General features: G+C 44.0%; 1 protein-coding gene across 2 annotated transcripts in view; it reads left to right on the top strand.

The window, feature by feature from the left end:
* Nucleotides 1-20,919, top strand: part of LOC144115496 (26S proteasome non-ATPase regulatory subunit 5) — a 43,691-nt gene extending 22,772 nt beyond the window's left edge. The window contains exons 5-9 of one of the 2 annotated variants that reach the window (XR_013311412.1): nt 2,936-3,124; nt 6,699-6,808; nt 9,767-10,171; nt 14,696-14,857; nt 20,742-20,919. Coding sequence is in view for 1 of the 2 variants with exons in the window: in XM_077649908.1 (XP_077506034.1) it covers nt 2,936-3,124; nt 6,699-6,808; nt 9,767-10,156 (689 nt within the window). In the remaining variant the exon portion in view is untranslated. The remainder of the gene's footprint in view (nt 1-2,935; nt 3,125-6,698; nt 6,809-9,766; nt 10,172-14,695; nt 14,858-20,741) is intronic. The other variant, XM_077649908.1, reaches the window with a different exon arrangement.
* Nucleotides 20,920-24,753: the final 3,834 nt, after the last annotated feature.

Consider the following 24,753-nt stretch of genomic DNA (forward strand, 5'->3'; position numbering starts at 1 on the left):
GCGGATGACCGCGAAAATGGTTGAAGAATGGATTAGGCTGGTCTGGCAGCGCCGACCAGGTGCACTGTGTCGGGATTCCCTCCTGGTTTTAGACTCTCACAGCGGACACCTGCCGAACGGTGTGAAGGCTGCGCTCTCACGAGGTGGGACAGATGTGGCCACCTTACCTGGCAGCATGACCAGTCAGCTGCAGCCACTCGATGTCGCCATCAACAGGCGCTTTAAATCTAGTGTGCAAGTATTACACTGACATGTTGACCGAACAAGATCACGAGCTCACTCCAACAGGTCGCATTAAGTGGGGACACTGGTCTTAGACCTATTTTCTTTATTTTTAGTCCAATCCTAATGAAACTGTGTCACCTTGCTCAGTTTTTTATACTGATTTCAAATATAGAATTGCTTTTCTAATTAATTCATTAGTTCCTAAGATAATTAATTTCAATTAGTCATTTATTAGTACCTCAGTACAGAAATATTGCCGCAATAAAAAACAATTTTTAACCCATGGCTACATAGTATGGCGAGTAAAGAGTGCAATAATCATAGCACTTTTTCCGTTTTGCCCTCATTAGTAACTTTACAGCACTTAGAATAGCAGCATTCAAAGTGTGAATATCATGCATCGATAAATTTAAAAAATTAGAAATTCTTGAAGCATGATTGAACCATTGTGCTTCGATTATTGCATACACTGTGCCTTCAGCTTCCCTTAGCAAACAGTATGACATGTCTGTCTGTCCTAGAGGTTGAGATATTGACGTACTAAGACAGCCAGGTGTCCAAAATTTTCATGGTGTTAAATCGCCTGCTCCTACACAAATTGAGCCCACACAGTGGTCTAAATTTAATATTATGGTCAAAGTACAAATTTCCTGGAGGAGAAAACTGGTAGAGTTAAAGAATAATAGCTATAGGCCCCAAAAATGTCATTTTTAAAAAATTGATTTTTGGGTCATTTTTTGGTCCCAAAGATCAGTGTCCCCCCCCTTAAACGCTCATCGTTCAGTCAAGTGGCCAACTGGTTTGCAGCATCATGGGAAGTTATTCTGGCAGAGATGATCGGGGGTCCGGTCATTCCACAAGTGCTGCATTTCAAACGCGGTGTGTGGTACTGATGACAGCGCGCTCTGGGATGAAGACAGTGACAAAGAAATCTCCAGCGAGGAAGAAGATGAGTGATCAGTTGATTTCATGCAGAGCACATCCAGCTTTCATTTGAATAAATGTCTTTCTTGTTCAGGGCAGTCTTTTTCTTTTTTCTGTCGGATTGTATGTGAGGTTTATTTTTCAGGTTCGCGATTTTTGGGGGGTTGGCTTGCAATCGCAGCTGGCTCAGATTCGAGTAAATATGGTATGTCAGTCCTATCTGGAATATCACGGGCAACACATGGCTGTGGACCTTACATTGGTACTCGGTGTACGAACGGCGATTGGGTGCTGACAGTGTTATTGACTTGAGTTGCTGTTAGCTGCGGTTAGCTGTAGCAGAAAAAAAATAAACACTGCTTGTTGAAGAGGGCTATTAGGTAACTTTGTGATAAATGGCTAAAGCACATTCTGTGACATTTTCATGCGCCATATTTTTGCGCAGGGCTCACCAGTTGAGCCATGCTTATGAACTGTTGAATTGTGTTTTGAGCAGCACTTCAGACAAGATGGAAGAGCCTGCCATTGAGTAGTCGAACTCATCTAGCACAGTGTGTATGCATGACCTTGCTTATGATGCCAGTGGTTGCCATAAGATGGTGCTGACTGTGGTGAAGGCCATGTATGTATTATTGTTAGCAGTTCTGACTTATTTTTTTTAATAATTGAGGTTAGTCAGGTTGCATGCATATACTTGGCTGGTGTATAGCCAGAGGCAAATAAATGTTCATTGTGAATACTATTTTTATATAACAGAAACAAATTTTGGTTCCATGCTTTTGTTTTTGTAATGATGTGTAAGACATTACCATTCATGGATCACGAAGCGGTAGTCGTCTACGACCACTACATAATTTATGATTTTATTTCTGGTGGCCAAGTGGTTGAACATCCACCTCGCATGCGGGAGGTGCGGGGTTCGATCCCCAGTGCCGCCAGCTACCCACCAGTGATACAATGGGTACAAGCTTTCCCCTGGCCTGGTGATCGGCTTGTCTGGGGTGAAATGCTTTGAAAATGGGTTTTTGACCCCATCTTGAGTAGACGAAAACACCTTGTGCGTGGCGCTCTTTGGCCACAGATGCCCTTGCACCTTAAAAATCCATCATCATCATCAATTTAATTTCTGCTCTCACTTGTTTCTGTTTCAACACCCAAACATTGGTGATGATGTCAAAGGTTAGTATAGGTCACATGAAGCATGAGAAAAACTAGTTTAATTGCTGCTGCTTCATTTGTTGTGATGCCAGCTCTTGAAGCAGGCTGGTTGGAGCATTGTAATGAATTAAAACGATGAAGCTGCTATTATATCGAAGTCGTTTTATGCCACACATGGCCTATGCTGACCTTTGATGTAATAGTCATCGCTCGACTGTTAAAACGCTAAACCGAAATAGGTGAGGGAAGGAATTTAATTATAAATTATTTATCTGTTGTAGGTGAATATCACTTGATGATCCATGTATACTAATGTTTTGCACATCATTACAAAGCAGAAATCACACAACGTTGAATTTTGTGCCTATACACGTTTAAGAAATGACTTCACATTTCACTCATGTATGATAAATTTTTACAAGCTAGAACTGTTTGTCACATTGATTCCAGTAATGTTGTAGCCCATTATGAATTAGGTTTGTCACTTGGCTACCGTCCAAGTGGAGTTAGAAAATTTCTACAAAAAGGAAAGAGCACTCTTATTTTTGGTTTTGTGCATCGGTAGTTGGTGATTAGTCTGTGTTTTGCCTCATCCGAAAGTGTGAAAATGCTATTGACATTCTTTCAGGAGTACTCAAGTTTTTTGGCAGCATGGGTGTGACAAGCCCCCAGCGGCTGCTGCTCGACTACCCCCAGGTGTTAGGCTTTATCTTTGAAAGTGTGCAGAGCGATGAGCCAACATACCAGGTGGTCGCTGCTGAAACAGTTGGCATTATTAGCTCTACAATTCAAGGCAAACGAGTCCTCCAGTCTCATGGTATGTAGTGCTACAAATTCTCTTAGGCCCTCACTATCGTTTCACTTAATTTCACCATCATTTCGCAGGTCTTGGTCTGCTCAAAATGGGGCTGCAGATTGCATGCATGATTTATGTGCATGCTGGTCATGCTTTGAAGATGTAAGAAGGACAGCTGAAAAAAGCAACTGCTACCTAGTCAACACTGGTTACTGGTTACTACAACCCCTTCATTAGAACATGAATTCACAGAGCTGCAAATTAAATGTTAATCGAAGTTATTAGTTTAGCCATTGATGTGACAATAGACGTCATTAGTACTGGCCCTGCACCACCTGGTCAAGAGTGCTGCAATTTGGTTTCCTTGCTCTTTGACACATTTCATGCAAGTTCTGCTTTTCTTGGAGTTAGGTTCAGCTTTTGTGAGTTTTTCCTCATCTTACTACAGGATTTAAGTGGCATTTAAATTAGAAAGTTTCAGCAGGCGTGCTTCAGGTGGTTTCGATCCTAAATCCTTTGTTGGGTTTAAGTTGCATTGTGGCATGCGTGCTTTGAAGTATACTGGGTGTTTCAGCAAACACTTTCAAAAATTTCTAAAAATAGGCACTTTGAAACAGGCAATCTTTTCAGGAACTGTCGGCCGCGGCGGACGTCAGTTACTATTAAAGTAATTGTAATTATGTAGCTAATTAATTAAAAATCAGTCATTAACTTCTGAGTTAGCACAGTCTGATGGATAGTGCCGATGGGAAGTTGGAAGCCATGAACAAGACGATGCTATATCAGTTTTTGAAGCAAAGAGAAGGCCGTTCTTTAAAGCTGTGGAGCGTGAGGAAATCTGGTACTTTTTGCTGGACAAAACCGAAACTAAGCGCATGAGGCTTATAAAAAGTCTGGTGCAAATGCAGCGTCCACTGATGACGTGTTGCAATACCCACAGCATCTAATTCAAACTGCGTGTGTTGTACCATGTCATGCACATCTTTTTGCTTTGCCGCTTGGTGCAGGGAAAAGGATAGTCATCGCCATTTGTGGGGTCGTTATTTTTGGGAGGGAGGGACCGAAAGAAAGTGCATGCTATGGTACAATGGAAAGGACAGTTCATACAAGGTGTTCCATATTTATCTGTCTGGGTTTTAAAATATTCTCTTGCGCAAACTGCTTTCCTGTTTGGGCTCAAGAACAAACCATAGGGTAGCTTAGGATAGTCTGCATTTTTCAATAAATAATGTAAACATCGGATTTTGATTGAATTGTCCGGATTCAGTGAAAAACTGCAGTCGTCTCTGCGGAGAACTTTCGTCTAGGCGAGCGGAGCAGCAGATTCAACAGGCTGCGCCATCTGGAGTACGGCGAGACCTACCCCAGCTCCGAGCAGGAATATTGGTTGCCTCGCTGTTCGCCAGATGGTGCAGCCTCTCAAATCGGCTATCCCGCTCGCCTCGATGAAAATTCTGCGCGTAGACGACTCCAGTTTTTCACCGGTTACGGGCAGCCCAGGCAAGTTTTGATGCTACATTATTTATCGAAAAATGCAGACTATCATAACCTACCTTGTGGTTTGTGCTTGAGCAGAAATAGACCGACGGTTTGCGCAGGATAATTTTTTTACAGCCCAGACAGATAAATATGAAACACCATGTATTTGGTGCTGTCGTTGCTATAAGTTATCAGTGGATGTTGTGTTCGCACCGGGCTTCTTGCGTGCCTCATGCGCTCAGTTTTGATTTTGTCTTGAAAAAAGCACTGAATTACCTCCCGCTGCAAAACTTTAGAGAATAGCTTTTTATTAGTTTAAAAACTGATATGGCATCATCTTGTCCCTGGCTTTGAGCTCTCCATTGGCACTAGCCATCAGACTGTGCTAATTTGAAAGTCAGTGACTGGATTTTAGTTAATTACTTACTTAATTATGATGTTTTTTATAGTTACTGACATCTGCCGTGGCTTACAGTTGATTTCTGAAAAAGTTTCTATTTCGAACTGCCTATTTTTAAGAGATTTTTAAAGTGTTCACTGAAACTTTAATCCTGGTGTACTTCATTGCAAAGCCACTTATTAATTTTAAATTCCTTTGGTTTGTTGGCTCACTGTGATCTGCACTCACTGTTTGTTCAAAAACTACACTAAAGCATATTTTTGGACTTCAGACTTCTTCTAGGTGTTACTTTTCCTTGAGGATATCTCATTTATGTGTTCAATATTATATAATTCAAAAGACAATGAAGGAAGAACAGGAAGTTACCGTATAAACGCATGTAAGGGCCGCATTTTTTTTCCAGATTTCAGGGCCAATTTTCGGGGTGTGTCCCATACACGCGATGTGGCAAAAAAATTTTTAAGAACTCACCAATCAGGGAATGAGCGGCATTTATTCTATGTTGAATCGTCATTTGTGGAGTATTCCGACTCCGAGCTGGTGCTGTGCTCAGGTGCACACTCTCATCCCACAAGAAGTGCAGCATTTCCACTGTCGACGCGTAGCCGTTGTTCCGCGCTTCCATCACTTAGCAGAGCAGCTCTTCTTCCAGTTCAGGAAACTTGCACGGCTTGCCTTGGAAAGCGCGGTTTTTACAGCTTGTGTTCCTCGATGCATCCTTTTGGTTGTACCATCGTCGGACGCACTTCTCAGCCACGTCGAATTTCCTGCCCGCCGCATGCTTGCTGTGTTCGACAGCAAACTCCCAGCCTTGTATCCATTAAGGTGCTTGCCTTATCGGGCTAAAACTGCAACGCTCGGCTACAGCACATGAAAGCCACAGCTACGGCAAACTACCATGCTACCACAACTCCTGTGCTTTTGACAGCCACATTGGAGCTAGTGATACTGATGCCGATATGGGTAGCGGGAGCTTGCAGCAGAGGAAAATGTTGATGATGATGATAAGCCGCCGCCTTAGGCGCCATCCGTGGGCGGCACCTGGAAGCTCCTGTGCGCATGCGTTGCCTCCGCGATCAAGTGCACCGTTGCTTTCAGCCGGAGCTGATCGCGGAGGCCACGGCGCCGCATGCATTTTTTTTTTCATTTATTGGTTTTGTTTGGCCAGTACAGAGACTGCAAACAAGGCTATTCTAAGGCTATTCCCGCTAAGGCTATTTCTAAGGCTATTCCCGCATGGGTCATGGAAAGTTTGGGTGCAGCCCTTACACAGATAATATTTTTTGGTAATATTTCCTTGGGGAAAACGGGGTGCGACCCATACACGGGTGCGGCCCTTGCACGCGTTTATACGGTATTTGTATGTTTCTGTGTTGGCTTTTCCTGTCTTTTTTCTTTATAATAACGAATCTACACCAGGTCACCCAAAGAACCACTCTTTCCAATAATGTCTGCTACCAGTATCACAGTATTTAGTAATATAGTGAAGTGGTAGCACATAAATCGTTAGTGCACATAGAAGGTTGGCGATACTAAGTCCTTAGTGTGGGTCAGGTTAGTTGGAATGAAATATCAAACCATGGGCCACTGAAAATATGTGGTTGTACCATTATGCATAAGTTCTCTTCAGTTACATTCTGTAGTAGATTGCAAAGTGTGACACCATGCTAGCTTTTGTGCAAAGCAGGTACTGCTGATTGTGCATTCTCATTTCAGAGGACCAGATGAGTCGCTACCTCAAGACTCTGAGGCAGAGAATTGAAAGTGGAAAGGTTGATTTTAAGGTGCGGTACCTTGGTGCCCTGTCTAATGTTCTGCACATACAGGTAAGCCTCCATGGAAAAGAGGATGATGACAGTGAATGAAAGAACTGGCAGATGGGCTTCGCCCTTTCCTCTTGAGGTGGTGCATTTCTTGAACCGCATGACTTAGATTTCCATAAATCACATGGTGACAAATAGTGATTTTCTTTGGCGAGCAGGTGAATGTGGCAGTGCTGTTTTTTTTTAGGTGAGATGGTGATTACATGATCACGGAGTGACGGTGTCCCTGAGTTTTCTGTTATGACAGACATTGTGCTATTAAACCATAAATACCACCGGACCTAGCCAGTGCAGCTATTGCTGTGAAATGTTGCATGCTAAAAAGCTAATTATGTGCTCATCTGCATGCCTTCAGACAGCTGACCTAAAAGCATGTAAGTGCACTAGAACCCCTTAATGGTGAAATCGCTCGGACCAGCAAAAATCTTCACTATATCTGTTGTTGGTTATTGCACGGCTCCGAGGATGCTGCCTTATAATTAATTGGCTAATTACTGAACTCAGGGTATATATATTTTTAAAATAAGCACTCAGTTAGCTTTCATCCTGTTCTTTGTCGTTCATTTATGTGGTAGTTTTTTTTTTTTTCAGTTCTATTGAAGTTTGTTAGGGTGTTATTGATTTAGTTTACGTTGTCTGGAAGTACCGCATTTGCACGAATACAGTGCAGGTGCTCATGCAAAACTTTGCATGAGCATGGTGTTGTCTTCCACGGCATCAGTCTCATTTAAGAGGCAGTAGTTAAGAAACGTGCACGACAGTCAAGCACGGCAAACCCAGCCACTTCTTGCCACTGTTGCCTCATGCTTCGCGCTGCCTAGTACTGTGAACGTTCACCCTTTTCTTCCCTTTTCTACTTCTCACTGCACTTTTACCGCCTTTCCTTTATCAGTGGGCTGTGCTGCCTTTTCCTACGTTTGTAGCCAGCTTTACTTTTTTTTTTTTTCCGCATGCATGCCACGTGTTTTTGCACATGGTCACAATGCCTTCGGAAAGTTGGCTTCTCCTCGCAACTCACCAGCTCTGTAGTTAAAGGAGTGTAAACACATAATTTTGGTGACATGTTTTCTTGTTTGCAATGATACATAAGACATTACTATGGACGCTGAATTTTTTATAATCGAATTTTTCTCTCCTGGTGTTTCGATTTTGGTTTCAACACCTCTGAGGTCAACGTTCCGTATAGGTCACAAGGGGCATAAAAAAACTGCAGTATAATTGCTGCTTCTTCATTCATTGTCATTCCAGCTCTTGAGGCAGGCTAGCTTTACTGTTGTAGGGAATTAAAACAACAAAGCAGTGATTATATCGAATTTTTTTATGCCTCGCGGGACCTATACGTGACTTTGATGTCACAGTCATCATTCGGCTGTTGAAACCAAAACAGCGTGAGAAAGAAATTAGTTTAGAAATTGTTTAGCGGTCATAGTTGAATGACGCATAATAACCCATGTGTACTAAAGCCTTGCGCATCATTACAAAGAAGAAAGCATGCACCCAAAAATTAGGTGACTGTACTCCTTTAAGCCACCTCAAAACATGCCATTTTAACATCTTCGGTATGCATTTGCTTCCGATTGTTGGCCTCACGATCCTAGACTGCGTGTGCCGCGATGTCTTCTTTCTGTGGGAAGTGCGCTGCCACGGCCAGGTGCTCTTTACTATAACTGTTTATTAAAAATGTGTCTATTATGGAAGGCAAAATGGGACCACAGTTTCCCTTCGCTATATCTGAGTTTACTATAGCAGGGTTCTACTGAACGTTTAAGATCTTCATAAGGAAAAATAAGCTTCATCTGGTAGCTTATTTTAAATATAGTTATATCATTTGCGTGTCAGTATTTCGTAATGGTGACACTTTGTTATTGTGCCAGGACAGCAGGTGGCTGTATTAGAAGGCTGAGAGGCTTTCACGTCAGTCAAGGCAACAACAGAACTTATTGCTCTCACAGTGATAGCTGTATATGGTAACTGCTCTAGTGTAAACAGTGTTGCTGTCCCTGTCATAGTGGTGTACTGTTGCTGAGAGCTCTCGCGTTCATGTGCCGGCCAATGAGGATGTTGTCTAAGTGGGCCTAGGGCACAAGGGACATACCTATTGCATTTGCAGTGTAGGTGAGGCATTCTGCTGCTGCAATAAAACAGTGTCATGGGATTGAACCCTGGCTGAAGCAACCGCATTTCGATGGAGACACCTGAAGGCTGGTGAAAACTTTTCCGCATCTGGCTGACATGTATTAGAAACTCTGTGACACAAGTGTTAATTTTGCTTGCAAAAGTTTCCACCACAGTACAACCTCAGTGCAAGCATGGCTTCTCTCTGCACTTTACATCTTGTTGAGTATGGGCAAACTTTCTTTATGCATGGGTGCTCCTTGAGCCTTTAGTTTTTGTGGTCAAAGCAGTTTACATCTTGTTTACTTCTGTCGCCTCTCGTCTTGTAAGGGTGAAGTCTTTGGTTAGAAAACATTTTTACAGTCTCAAGCTGAGACACGCAGGCACTAGTAACCTCAGAGCTGTTCTGGGCTCACTTGTTTCCTGCCCCTATTGATCTGTACATTGACTGGGTGCTTACAGTCGTACATAGGATTTTGTGAGGTGGGTGTATAAAGCACACTGTGATATTTCCGTCCTACCAGCTTGCATCTTCCGCTCTGAAATAAAACATCTTGTGGGGCAGAATTTGTTGCCCCACATCAGCTGTAATTTTTTATATGATTAATGCTATTGTGCTGTCCCTTTGTGCTCATCTTGAGGGAAGTGATTTATATTTCTTTAAGGCCATTAGCAACCAGATCAATGGTTACTTGAAGGCTCTGTGTATCTCAATTACGCATGAAGCAGTGCATTTTTTTTCAGACTGCTCTGGCTTTCATGCAACCCTTTGCAACGTCGCATAACAGTGGTTCTGTCGTGTCTTATTTTAAACATATTTGTGGGCCCATTGATGTTCGTTTGCAGGACAGGAGCTGTGAGGACCTGGAACGCTTGACAGAGCACTGGTTTGGCCTTCTAGGGCAGGAGCCCATGAAAATGCTGCTCAGCCTGTGTCGGCAGCCTTTTCCCGAGCTGCGATGTGCTGCTCTGGCTGTGGTGGCAGAGGTTGCACGTACGGCATGGGGTCAGGCAATGCTCTCTGTGCAGCCAGGCTTTCTTGAGTACCTGCTAGATCGATCCACAGAGGCGGACAAGCAGGGCAAAGAGGCCAAGTTTGCCATTGTGGCTTGCCTGGCTCAGGCACCACCCCGAGGGTTCGCTGCTGACGATTGGCAGCGCATCCGGACTGTCTACCATGAGGGTCCCTTCTACGCGGCAGCAGACGCTGCTGTCACCTTTGAAGGACTGTCCTGAATCTCTTATCTCTTGGTAAGTGTGGCAGTCAGCAGTCTATTGGTCCAGGTTCTGCAGCGGACTACCATTGAGTGAAATGCGGTACAAATAGCCCTTTCCTTTCAGATTTTCACCTCTAAAGTTGTAATAGGAAGTAGGGATGAATAATTTGTCATTCAACCCTCTGGTTAAGCAACTAATGCTTCAGTCGCTATTTAATAGTTAATCATATTGCACCATTGGTTGTGCACAGCAGATTAAAACGTGGCAATATAATTGGTGTAATTACGGGAGCCAGTGAACTAAATCTGCCCTAGTAAAACCATGTGTGCACTTGCCGTGAGGGTATCTTTTTAGTGCTCAAGTATAACATGTTTTCTGCTTCAGCAGCAAATCAAGTGCAATTAATATTTTTCTTTGCTGAAACAGGCTCAGGCAGTCCAAAAAAATGTAAAAAAATTTGTAGCCGTTCTTTAAATTTCCAGTGAATTGGGAAAACAATATGCTAGAAAACTTAAGAACTCCAGTGTTGCAGTAGAGTACTGCTAAGATCAACAGTGGTGTATACCATGTGAGTTTCAGCTGAACTGCATAATACCTCCACGTCACGCCCGTGTTTAGTGTTGAGGCAGTCGAAAGGGGTACCGTTTTTGTCTACAGGCATGTCAGTTTCCTTGTTTTGATCCGTCACGCCCCTGTTTATCAAAAACGCTGAAAACCTGACTCGGCGAAGCAGCCTAGTCGAAGCTGGCATGATGTACCTCTTTTGCCCCCAACAGTACATTGCAATGAGTTTGTTGCTTCTGTAAATGGATGATTTATTTTTCTGCAGTAACCCTGCAAGTTTATGCATGGTAATGGTGATTGTGATGGCGTTAAGAGAGAAGACAAAAACTATTTTTCTTTTTGTCTCCTGTACATGATGCAATACCAAATTTTCATCATTACTGAGATATCCTGGGCTACAATCAAGTGGGCTGAACATGCCTGATTTACATGTGAAGTGAAAAAGATCTGTTTGTCCAGCAAATGAGATATACGGGCTGCAGTGGCTCAGTGCTTTGGCACTCAGCAGCTGAGCTCAGTCAAGGGACCAAATCCTGGCTGCAGTGGCCGCATTTCAACTGAGGCAAAATGTCTGTGTTCTGTGTGATGTTAGTGCACTTTAAAGAACTCCATCTATAGTCAAAATTAACGGTAATGGGAATGCTGCTCCAATTCCACCAACCTGTGCCATTCCATTAAACTTTCTACATGCTGGTACAGATTGGTGGTTTTTGATGAAATTTTGCCAAGGCTGCTCCAAAATGCCATTCCATTTGCCCTTTTATTGCCTATTATGAGTACTATACATGGTGTACGCACGTTTTGCACATCTACTTTGGCGGTGTTGCCAACGTTGTCCCAAACAAGCACGGTGAACACACATGCAAAGAAAAAATTGCTTTTAGAAGGCTCAAGTGGTGCAAAATTTTGGTCCTTCTAGATTTATCGGGATTTTGTGAAGCACTGTCATGTGGCTCATAAGGTCAGTGTAAGACGGCGAGAAAAGTTTTTGGACGTGCTCGAGGGGATAGTTTAATTCCACGGACCTCATTCACACTTGCTGCAACAGCAGTGTTGACAACAGTAACAGAGGCAATAGTTTAGAAATACGTGTGACACAGTCAAATGCGGCAAAATCGCCCACACAGGGCCACCGTGCCTCCGCTCCTTGCCGCTGCTTCCCTGTGTTTCGCCCTTTTCTTCCCTTCCCTACACCTCACTGCACTTATACTAACTTTCCTTTCTCAGTGACCCGTGCTGTCTTCTTTCTATGTTTATTGCCAGCTTTATTTCTATTTTCCGTGTGCGCCTCACGCGAGCACCGATGCCATCATTCCGCGAGAAATACATCGCCACGGCCAGAGGCTGCTTACTATAGCCGTTTCTTTGAGAAAAATCATTAGTATAACCGAATAAAAATGTACAGTCGTCTGTGGAAGGCGAAGTGGGACTGCAGTTTCACTTTACTATATCCGAGTTTACTATACCATGATTCTAGTGTAGTATAATTGGCATGTCCTCTCTTCTTCATGTCACACTATGGAAGCTCAGTCTGAGGATATGATGCTGAGCCAAAGGTTGTAGGGTGAATCCTGGCCATGCTGGCTACATTTTGGTGCAGAAGTGGAAAAATGCTTGTGTACTGAAATTGAGTTGCCCGTTGAGCCCCAGGTAGTCGCATTTAATGCAGAGCCCTCCACTACACTCTGCCCCATAGCCCACAGTGTTGCTTTGGCACATAAAGCAATCAGGCTTTTTGTGTGCCTTGTCCCTAGGATGAACATAAAGAAGGGTGGTTTCCAGCCTTTGTGTTAAGTATAGAGCCTGAGGGTTTTGATTTCGGGATATGCTGTGTGGTTCGTGATGCATTGCCAGCATTCCAAATCTCTTGAAGGTGAAAGGAATTCTTGTTCTTTCTGCAGATGATTCAAGAGCCGCACTACACAGCTTAGTAGCAAACCTCTTGGTTCTTTTTTTTACTTTTGACAAAGACTACCTTGAGCATGCCAGGCTTGCTTTATGGATTAATTGCAGGTGCATGTAAATTTTCATTCTTTTTAAATTAACTGCGCACATCAAACTTGGGTAGCCTTGATGTTTCTCCGAGCCCCTGAGCTTACCAATCGTGCCAAGCCAGCACTGCTGAGACATGTTCATCTACATTTACCAGGTAGCCTGGCGTCTCATCATTTTTAGCTCAACACTGCTACCATATTTGAAACTATAGGGGCATGCTTGGTGCAGGTTATGACATGCACATTGTGACAACAGGCATACCGTATTTATTCGAATCTAAGCCTATGGTTTTTATTGAAATTCCGGTTACGAAACTGAGATGCCAGCTTAGATTCGAGAATGTGGCTGCGCAATCGCCATCGGGGGTACTGCTGACGTAGAGTTTCTTATTATTAACTAGAGGGAAAGCTGGCAGCACTGCACCTCAGCCACCATGGACGCTCAAAGCATCGTAGGCCGGTGAGCTACTTGGTGTGGGACAGTCGGATTTTTTTTCGGGAACACAGAGTAGCGTAACTGAAATGTCCCATTCTGACTTTGGCGCAAACGTAGTGCGCAAAAGCCATAGTAGCGAAAATGCAACAGCACACGCTGCCAATAAAAGGTTTCTGTTTTCCGAAGTGCCATTAAAAAACTTTTAAAATGTTTAAGCGACATTTTTTTTTTGAAAACATAATTATTTTTAAAAGCGCGCCTGTTAAGCATGAAATACCGTATTTACTCGCGTAATCCTCGCACTTTTTTTTCTTAAAATCTATGCGAAGTTTGGGGGTGCGATAATTCTGCGGGGAAAATTTTCAAGCAAATGTTTCGGAGTGTTAAATGCAAAGATGAATTTGTGCAAGATCAGGATTGTCAGGTCCGCAATTGTAAATATAATAATAATAATAATTGTTTTTTTGGGGGGGAAAGGAAATGGCGCAGTATCTGTCTCATGTATCGTTGGACACCTGAACCGCGCCGTAAGGGAAGGGATAAAGGAGGGAGTGAAATCTAGTGTGCAAGTATTACACTGACAGGTTGACCGAACAAGATCACGAGCTCACTCCGACAGATCGCATTAAACGCTCATCGCTCAGTCAAGTGGCCAACTGGGTTGCAGCATCGTGGGAAGATATTCTGGCAGAGATGATCGGGGGTCCGGTCATTCTATAAGTGCTGCATTTTATACCGCGGTGGGTGGTACTGATGACAGCGCGCTGTGGGATGAAGACAGTGACAAAGAAATCTCCAGCGAGGAAGAAGATGAGTGATAGTTGATCTCATGCAGAGCACATCCAGCTTTCATTTGAATAAATGTCTTTCTTGTTCAAGGTAGTCTTTTTCTTTTTTCTGTCGGCTTGCATTCGATTTTTTTTTTTTGTTCACGATTTTTGGGGGCTCGGCTTGCAATGGCGGCCGGCTTAGATTCGAGCAAATACGGTAAGTGTAGTCTGACAATCTAGCTTCTTTTCTCTCATTTTTCCACTGCACTTGTCTTCAATCCCCGCTGTATTCCTTCTTTCTTTCCTAACTACTTTGCATCGTCCATTGCTTTACCCAGGTGTTAAGATTACAGTAGGACTTTTTTAGCTCTTTGCAATATACTGTTAAAAAAATGATAGTGATGGTGTAGTGAATGCTGCTTTGACTGGGCGTAAGTTAGGGCATTTTACATTTTTTATATTTTTACTTATACTTATCTAGCTCTTCACAACCCTGTTAAAAAATGGCGGTGGCGGTCTGGTGGATGTTGCTTAGCTGGGGTGTCTGCTATGCCCTGTGGATGCAAGATAAGGGGAGAGTGGCCTTGGTTATTTGAATGATTAGGCACTTTTTATTTAGTGACGAATGATTATTAATTATTTTTATTAATGATCTTATCCTCTGTGCTGCAATCACAGTCTTGAAATTTATTGATTAGCGCCCAGTGCACTTCATACAACCTCCCTAAGCGAAATAGCTCTTGAGATATTCACTGATCGATTGTCTGCCTTTTCCCACCTGATTCCAAAACAGGGCACTCAGAGAGTGCCTGAAGTCCCACCCGCAATAGGTAATGCATTGGGGACTGACAAGTTTGTGACAACACCCTTTCACAAATGTGTACCTGCACTTCGCCGCAGCCAGCTGTGAGGGCAACACACAGGAGTTTGAGCTGCATCATCACTGCTACCATGGGTGGGGTGTGCTTATGGTATTTCGTTATTTTGTGAGCGTAGCTGCCATGTTGGCCTAATGCTAATTGTTTCCTTGCAGGGGTGGGACAGCTGCGCCAAAAGCATTAAATTGGCCGAAATTGCACCAAACGCCACGCGAGCCCTACACCTTTCTTTGCTCAGTGTATTACAGCATTTGTTTTTCACAGGAGCAAGTGAATATTTGAAATTCTGAATACTTTATGTATAGTGCTTGCTGGTCAATTCGATTTGCACCACATTTTAATTATTTGAAACATTTGACCCTTAATATTCTGTAATTAAGTGATTTTTTGTTTATCTTAACTCGCAGCTAGCCATCCCAGATTCTAGACAGCATTCACTAGTTGCAGCATCTCGGATCAGTCTCATCGTGGTATCGGCAGCCAGCACGCGCGGCCGCAGGGCGCTAGCGGGTCAGAAAATGAGGTGCAGCACCATTAGGCATGTCACAGTGTCGGGCCTCTACGCAGTCAACAAATGGTGATGAACGTGTTGGCGAAGGAAGCGAATGAGTGCTAGTGCTGCAATCATTTTTGATTATTGTACTATCAGCAAGAAATGAAATGGGAACAAGACAATTGAGACACGAACAGAACAATGAGAAGCTTTCAGTCAGAGGAAACTCAATACTAGCTCAAGTTAATTTAACTTTGAAGGTGCAAAGACTCTCCTCCAGAAGTGTTAACGCTTGTATTTCTTCTCCAGGAGCTAATATGTTGGTGTTTCCGTGTTGCCACCTCAGTTATTTTGTTTGCATTTCATTTGTTGCTGATAGTACCATGAGAGACTCGGCACGTGGAAACATGTCCTGGGAAGTTCGCGAAACAGGCGAAGCCCTGGTCAGTTTGCGGCGGCTGCTTTCATCCTACACAAATTTCTATGTTAGAAGTCGGGAACTGTGTGTTTTCAGCAGCAGGGGACACAAAAAACTGCATGACTAAAACAAAACCTTTAGAGCCAAGCACAGACAGTTGCATGTCGTACAGCGTGACTTGCGTGCTGCAACTCGTGGCATAGTATTGTTTTCGCGCCTTCGGTTTGCAACATTTTTGCCCATCATGCGGCTACCTGTGCGGCAAGACTGATATGCGAGGGCCAGCGGTTTACATATTGTTGAGAACAGCGTGCAGTGAGGCGGTAAGGGGAGCATGGAAGGAATGGTCCTGCACGCTCTGTAACCCCCAAGTTGCTGCTTTTTGTTTTCTGAGTAGCTCAGCATTGCGTGAGCTCTCATGTAAGCAGTAATTGAAAGCCATCTATGTGCAGCGGAAAACTTTTCACTGAGCAAAGTAGTATTATCCAATGAATTGCTTTCAGGTTATTACTCTGCAGACTGAAGTTTACTACTATCACGACTCTGATTCCTTCCACTCCCTTTTTTTTTCTTATTTAATGCCTAGTAGGCCATTCACGGACATTATAATGGTAATGAGTGAAACAAAATTATTGTGGAATGCAGCTGTTTTTCATAGCTGTGGTTTGCAAAAAACGTTTATTTTTTTTTAAAGCTGCTTGTACTGTTTGTTTTTACATGTGTTCGAAATTATTCAAAATAGTATTTGGAACCAGAAATTTGATACTTGCACGCCCTAAGCTTCTCACTTGTAAAGAGTAAACCTAAGTCACAATTCAGAGGCCATCGCTTTATTCTGCATGCCTCTTTCCTTGGTCTGCCTAGCCATCATTTTTCTTGGAAGCAGTCTCTGTCCTTGCCTATCTTCACAGCTGGGAATATATGCGATGCACGCCAGCCGGAACTGCGTGGAGTACTGAGTGGTGCAAAGAAACGGCAAGAGTCATGCTTTGCAGTGTGTGAGCACAGAAGTTGGCTGGCTCATAGCATAGTACACAGCTTGACCTATGTAGTCCGGACTACTCTGACCGTTGTTTGACTTATTCCAAACTTTCACACACCGTGTTTATATATTTCTGAATCTTCTCACAAGAACCTTTCGAGTGAAGTGGTGATAAACGAAACTCTTATTTATTGTGTAGTGTAAAACTTTTTAACCACACCCGTATTTAGAGACACTGGATTGTTTTAACAAGGATTTACTGTGTTGGTGATCTTAAGTTTTCTGCTCCATTGGTGCTCCAGAATGCACATTTTTCTGGACCCAGAGCTGCTCCAAAACCTGTTTTGGTTGTCCCACCCCTGCCCTTGCTAAGAAAGGTGGCCAAGAATTTCGTATATTTAAAAGGAATTCTTTTTATTCTGAAAAAAGAAAAACAATCACTCATTTAACATATTCCATTTCCTTTCACTTCTTTTTTTTTTTTGCTATTTCCACAGGAGTGTCACTAAGGAGACTTGAGGGGAGGCAGCCAATCCATCAGTTTTTAATTAGCTACCCATGGGACACCAGAGGGCGAAGGCCTCCTGCCTCTTACACTCATCACATTATTAGTACTCAAACCATATCTGCATGAAAGTAGATCAAATCAACCGATATCTGAGTCTCGGTGGCCACCGCTGTACAGAGGGCTTAAAAAGCGGCAGCACTAGCGCTGTGCATTTCTGTGTGGGACACATGAGAGTTTGATGTCATTTCCTGAGTACTGCCTTTAATGTAGTGTTTCTTGGCCGACGATAACAATGGCCGTGAACCTTGATAAAAACGTGAGAAGGCTTGGGGTAATTGTGGAGGCAGTAATGTTTCTGGACTTTCACTAAAGCTACTACAGAGATACTCTTTCACCTTTGAGGAACTGCTGTTCCAAAGTTAGCATTAAAAATGGGAGCAGCAGTCACAAATAAGCTACCTCGTGGAGCACATAAACAAAACCATTGCTAACATGATTGTTGATAGTAGACATGAAACATGGAATGCTGTCCTGCTATTTGCAGTCATTGCCTGATGACACTTATGGGTCAGTAAACAATGGCGATGTTGTTCAAGTCTGCCTGTGGCAAGGAACTTAAGACCACACTTGATGCTTCTGCCATGTATTTTTGATGAAGAATTATGACGTTGCCACCTTTAACGGTATGCAGAAGAGGCCTGACAGCTTGCCCAGTTGTACATAAAAGCTAACAGGGGAGACTGCCACACTTGTAGCATGAATGACAAAAAGAAAAAAACACACACCTTTGTTTTTTAGGGTCACTATTCTTTTTAGACACCGAGTTCAATTGGTTTGGGAATTAATGGAGGCCTTCCGCATAAACATGTGCAATGGATTTTGCATTAGTCAACCGTCGATCAGTTTGACTGATGGAGAGTTTGATTTCCTAGACAGTTCACTTGGGTATTAATGAGAGAATCGGCCCCGTGGCATCTTCGTTGTTTCTTTTGACTCATGATGGTTGGTGATATGTTTTGCTGACTATTGGTGCTATGTGCCGGTTTTGTGTTTTTTGTTCTATTCTGTTGACACTTCCTTTTAATTCCTGTACGTTAAACGATAAATCTTCAGTTGTGAGTTAGTGCGCGTCCTTGTGGTGCCTTGTCCTTCGTCTTTTCTTGCGTTGTTATACCTACCATGCATAACAGGAAACTGATGCTGCGTGCAGCACTTCAACAAATTTACAATGATGTGACAGAGAATAGAAGTCAAGTGACTGTGCGTGTAGGCACCTATTGAAATTAAAGGAGTGACAGCAGTAGCACAGCCCCGCTAAAAGCATATTTGATGTATGCTATGCTCACATTAATTAACATTCCTTTAAAGCCAACATGGTGATTTGAATAGGCCATCATACACTTGAGGATTTAAGATGTTTTTATTTTTTTCTTGACTTTATCTCATGAAAAGCTGAACATTTTGTGAAAATTCTGAGGTCGTCACTTACACAGCTATGCGGCTGCAAGGAAAGCACTTGCCGAGATCCTTGATAAGCCGCATAGTAAATTGCAGCAGTGGAACAGAAAAGATCTTAAGCATACAGGAGCAGTCTGGTATGCTTTGACTGTTTCCGTGGCAGCGGATGGTTGCTGCCAAATTATGCTTAACGAGGACAGGTATCTGTGCTTTCGCGGGCAAAACGTGTTGCTGCCGCCACTAAGGGCAGGATTAGCAGTCTAATTAAACGCCTTGCCTTGCCTTTTGCGACGTGCTTGAGAGTGGAACGAACCCAGCCAGCTGGCTCCAGTTGAGCCTACTCCATCAGTATTTTTATGAATGCTTTGCAGAAATCTGGAGGCCAGCTAACCTGCACTGCAAAAACTCCTTCACCATGGCGGTCGACATGTTTTGAGGGCAGAAATTAGGTGTTCTGGACATTTGTGGAGTAGGAGAAATGTCGCGCATCTTTCTTGCACGCTCCTGCCGTGTGTCGGTATAGAGAGATTAAAGGGTAGCTCTGGGGTTTTTTTCTTTATAATTTTGTGTTGGTAGTCTATAGTTCCTTCTCTCCACCGCAACGAACCGTTTTTCAAAATACCGAGTACAACCATGCTAAAACTACTAAAACAGCTAATCAAAACCGAAACTTAGTCTGTGATCAGGGACAATGCTTTACATGATGTAGCGATGACGTCGCAAACAATAGTAGAAAAACGCTCATAGGTGCTTTGAATGGCTAAAGTAGCGTCTGAAACTGATCAGTCCTTTAATAAAATGCATTAGGCGACATTGTACAAGCTTCAACATTTTATTTGTTTAGCAGGAAGCAGGTGTTAGCGTGCAGAGAATGTTCATGATCTTGAAAATGCAGTTTTGGCATAGAAATCATCTGCACTGACGCCATGGAAACGGCAAACTTTAAAATCGATTTTCGCCGGATTGAAATATCACCTGGCTGCAAAATTTTGTTACGAGCAATCAGACACTAGAGAAAAACCTGCAGTATGAGTTTCATTGGAGTTTGATAACCTAGAAAAACTCCTGGATCTGCTCTTCAAGAGTACCTCTGCCAAATGCTTGGCAAATGCAACACACGTGCCGTGCATACCAGTCACAGTGGGAGATGATTGCAGCTGTGCCAAGCTGCTGCTGATTGCCGCATGCATGCAGGGCATAAGGCTTGCGATAGGAAGTATGCACTGAAGCCGCAGCTACCGCCATTTCAGCGTACATGGAACGCAGCCGAAGGTGGAGCAGCATGTCTAATCAATTTATCGCCATCTGCTGCACCGCTGAAGGTGCATGCCGTGCACAAAAATGGCGCCCATGAATACCCTCTATACAAGCCTCCTATGCTGCCCCAATTTGGCCTGCAGGACAAGTCATGCCACAATTGTGGGAGTTTTTGCTTTGCAGGGTAGCTGACTACGAGATTTCTCTGATCCGTCTTCGGTGAGATCCGTTGAAGACGGATGTGCGCTTCTTCACACACACGTCCGAGTCGTGTCAGGTCCACGTAAGACACACATTGCATTTTCAAGCCTAGAGAAAGTGGCGGGGTTGCTTTCTGCATTGGTAAGGAGAGGTTGTCTCCGTCTGCACACAGCTGCACAGAAACCCACACATGTCGATCTTTCATTTCAAACTGCATCCCAGATGTAGTTGACACAGCAGGTCCTAAAGATGACGTCGTAAGCCAGTTGACCAATCATGCGCGCCATCGCTACTAGACTCCGCTGCGGCAGTAACTCCCATCATGAGGGGTGAGAGTGAAGCAAGTCATGGTTTTTTAATTAAAAAAAAAATTGCCTTTTGCATTAGAGTTTTAATCTTTTGCTTAGGTATTATAACAACATGTTCACTAAATTTAATTTTGTTGTGTAGGATAGTGAATTATAATGTCTGTGATGTGTATCAGTCATGAAAATCCTTCTGATTCTCACTTGCTTTAGAAAATAATTATTTTTTCCTTCTTTGTGACCTTCACATCCCTGGACAATAATGCACGCATTTGATTTTTTTTGCTCTAAAAACCCTGCATTCACTTGCAAACTCAATATATCTTTCCTTCATTTCAGGGAAAACCTCAAATTCCACTGTGATTTCGAACTCCACTCGATGGTTTAGGCTTGCTGTCTGCAGCTCCTTCTCACACCTAGTGGTGCACAGAACAGTCGATCAAGATATCTGTCTACAAAATTGTCACTGAACAATGTCACTGACATAAATAAAGACGTCACGTCCCGTCTGAAAGTATGGCAGTGTGGTTCAGTGTCTTGGTCATATATGACACTGTCTTTTGTAGATGTGTTTACACAGGTGTCTGAATATATTAGATTGTAAATAATCGCACACTGAAGGCTTGGTGCCGCCACTTCTGGAATGGACTCAAGGTAAGAAATTATTGCACTGCTAACTTCCCGTTGATAACAGCACAAATGAAAAAGAAATACATTCTATGCGCTATCCTTAAGGCTGGTTCACATGCAAGTGACTGGGCGAATTGAGCGATGAGCGGCAAAAATTTTCCAACTTGCTGGAACCGCGTCACTGGCCACTCAAGCCGCCGCAATGGCTCGAAACTGATTTTTGTGCCGTGGTGGCAGGAATTGCAACAGTTTTTGCTTGCACGTGACACGGGCTTTAGTTTCAGTGGATGTTTGCTTTCTTCATATGCTGGTAGTAAGGAGCGTGTCATGTCCCTGCCATTATCTTCTCATTTCACGGATGCCTATTTACAGCAGACGGCCACGCTGGTCAGCGTGCGTAACTGTTGCTGTATGCCCCTGAAAGATCGGTCTGGCATGGGAGCCAGGTAATGGAGGGGACGCAGATGCCGTGGCTCGCGTAACCAAAGGCGGTGTCCCGACAAAGCCACGGCACAGAATTTATTTTTCTCAAGTTCGAGTTGAAGGCGCAAGTGGAAGCGTGCGGGAAGCAATGACTGGGTGCAACGAAAGTTGTTAAATTTTCCTAACTTAGGAAACGAGTACTCTTCAAGGAGAACCTGCCAGTGTTTGTTGGCGTGCCTTATTTCTGATTTCTATTGTAGAAGAAACCTCTCCAGGCAGGTTCAGACTTTTATACTTACTGTTTCGGGCATGACTGTTATACTTGCTTGTGCGGTCGGCCGCAGTTGCATTTGGGTTAGCAGGAGCGGTCGCTAGCTGCGCTGTGCAATCAGGTTCTTTCGAGCGTTTCTTGCGGTGATTTTTTACGAGACCATTGAACTGTCGGTGGCCCGGATGTGCCTGTGCGCATGCCAAATGTACTGAGCATACATTGCTCGTCCGACGCGTGTGTTGTACTCAAAACCGAAGCGGCTTTTTCCCATCAAAGGGCCTCCTTCCAGTCAATGTCGTCGGCCGATTTTCATGAACCTGTTAGCGTGATTTTGCAAGGTGTGTCATGACGATGCAGGGAGGGGACTATCCCAGACTATGGAAGGAGAGGGCTATCCTGTTTCATCGGCGGCTCCCTGCATTGTAGCACTAGCAGGCTCATGAGAATCGCTCGACGCCTTTGTCTGGAAGGGGGTCCTTTTGACAGGGAAGAGCCGCTTCATTCTTGAGTTGTATCCGACTATATTGAAGTAGTGCTTTTCGCACTACAACGACATCTGTACACTTGAAAATACTTGTGCGCAGTTTGTAATTCCACCGTCTAACCTGCACTGCACTGTTCTTTGCTATCTGTCTCATTGTCTCATTCCGGTTATACATATGAAAACACGACAAACGAATCACCTGCTGGCAAATACTGCCAATCAGCAAGATTTAAATCTGTACATCGATCTCCTAAAATTCTTCACTGAAGACAAATATAGATGTGGCAAAAAGAATAAAGAGCATGCTTCACATTTCAACTTTTCTCAAGTGTTCCATACAGAAAAGAGAAAACATAAGAAGTGCGCAAACTATCCTGTGTAGGAAACACCACATTTTGCTGGTTGTCTAGTTGGTCCGACGCCAGCCAGGTAGGATGGGGGTAGAGAGAATCCGAGGACGGGAGTTCGGAGGGCTACTACATAGAGAATGCTCCAGATTGGCTAGGGTAAGAGGCAGGAGGGGTCAGACTGCATGTGAAAACTGCAGGCGAGCTGGGGTAAGAAGGGTGTTTGTGTGAAGCTTGCGGAGAATGAGTCTTCGCGACGCTGAGTTGACTGTGCGGTTTGGGGAGTGTCAGAAAGGAGTCGTGGAGCTGTATGTAGTGTTCCTTAATGATGCGGTTTTAGCACACGCCCGTCAGGGTTGGTGGGTTTGACCGGGGGCTCGCAGACACCCGGATAAGAGTTTCACGGGTGAGCTTGTGGACCAGCTAGCTCACTGCCTGCGATCCAGCGTCCAAGACAACACAATTACTGCATCCTTGACACGTCTTGATAATATATTTATGAGGACGTTGCGTCGTCCTGGGGATGCTCTCTAGTGATCCTCAAGTCGTCACCTGGTCTTAGTCCGACTTTGATAATTCCTAAGAAAATCCTCAAAATTGCCACAGAGGACCTTTTTAGTCGGCTTTGAAAACATAAGATGATTTGGCGCAGAGAATGTGCGCTATGTGCTTGCTAACTGTGGGCATGCATTTACAGGAACTGTGAAACAGCCTTCTTTTCCTTTTGTGTGTTTGACTGCAGTGGTGGCCTAGTGGTTTGAGCATTCGCCTTGCATGCGGGAGATGCGGGGTCTCTTACCCCACCTTGTGCAATGAAAGCTACCTTGTGCCATGGCGCTCTTTGGCCAAAGCTGCCGTTGCACCATAAAAATTCATGATTGTCGTCGTCGTCCTTTTGTGGTGGGTTCTGACACAAACACTTTGCAAACGTTTGGCCACGCTTAGCGAGACTGAGTGGTTTGATCACCAGCTTTGTCAGTGCCCACGGGCTCTTTTTGCTGTATTTTCTAAGTGATTGTTCTCTCTCAATTTTATCTTGCCACCTCAGTCATGAAGCCACAGATGAGTATACTACTGTGGGCTGAAAATCATACAACCCCCCGTGAAACATCCAATGTATTTTGAGATATGCTGAAGGCAAATCATTTCCTGGGTCAGAATTCTTTCATGTCACTACTGCACACAAGTTTCTTTCAATTAAGCCTGCAGTTTTATGTAGCGAGAGCCGTGTGTGCGAGATAGGGTGGGGTTGATTTCAGTGCAATGCCACAATATTGTCCTGTGAAAGGACGTTTGTAGGATACGAAATTTTCATCCTCGCGTTCAGCAGCGTACAAACTGAAGTCATCCATTTGGGGACGTTTGGCCATTATGAACTCAAAAGGTCCCGAGGACGTCCTGTTTGTGATGAAGAAAATTGGAAATTGTTTTTTTTTAGGAAAGGAAATGGCGCAGTAATTGTCTCGCACATCTAGGTGGACACCCGAACCGCGCCGTGAGGGAAGGGATAAACGAGGGAGTGAAAGAAAGGTGCCGTAGTGGAGGGCTCCGGAATAATTTCGACCACCTGGGGATCTTTAACGTGCACTTACATCGCACAGCACACGGGCGCCTTTTTGCATTTCGCCGCGGTCGGGTTCGGACCCGGGTACTCCGGCTCAGTGGACGAGTGCCTTAACCGCCGAGCCACCGCGGCGGGTAATATGTGCTGAAGACGTTTGTACCATTTGAGGACGTCCTCGGGAGGTTTGTTGTCTCGGGGATCCACCTGTGACCGTGGCGGGGGAGAGGGCATGAAGGGCTTCAGTGACGTCGCCGTGGAGGTCTGCAGGGATTGTGTAGTTTTGACTGGAGCGAATGACGTCTATGGAGCCCGTGTGCGGGGTAACTGAGCGAATGAGATGGTATGCACAATGGGAACAATTTCCAGGTAGGAAGCGGTAGGATATTGACTCACCCGACTCCCCTCTTCCCTAAGCACTTTATACAAAGCTTCCTTTCATCTTCCAATTCATTCCTCAAACATCAAACTGTATGGCACAGGCCTCTCTACCTCTTCCCTCGACATTCACCGGGACCGTCAAATTGCGCGATTATCTTGCCAACGTCGCTATAGCTACTTCATCAATCCAGCATTTTCCCAAATCACTTCCCTCTTCACATTTACAATAACCCCTCCCATCTAACCCTACGGTT

Source organism: Amblyomma americanum, chromosome 1, assembly GCF_052857255.1.
Source record: "Amblyomma americanum isolate KBUSLIRL-KWMA chromosome 1, ASM5285725v1, whole genome shotgun sequence".
NCBI lineage: Eukaryota > Metazoa > Arthropoda > Arachnida > Ixodida > Ixodidae > Amblyomma > Amblyomma americanum.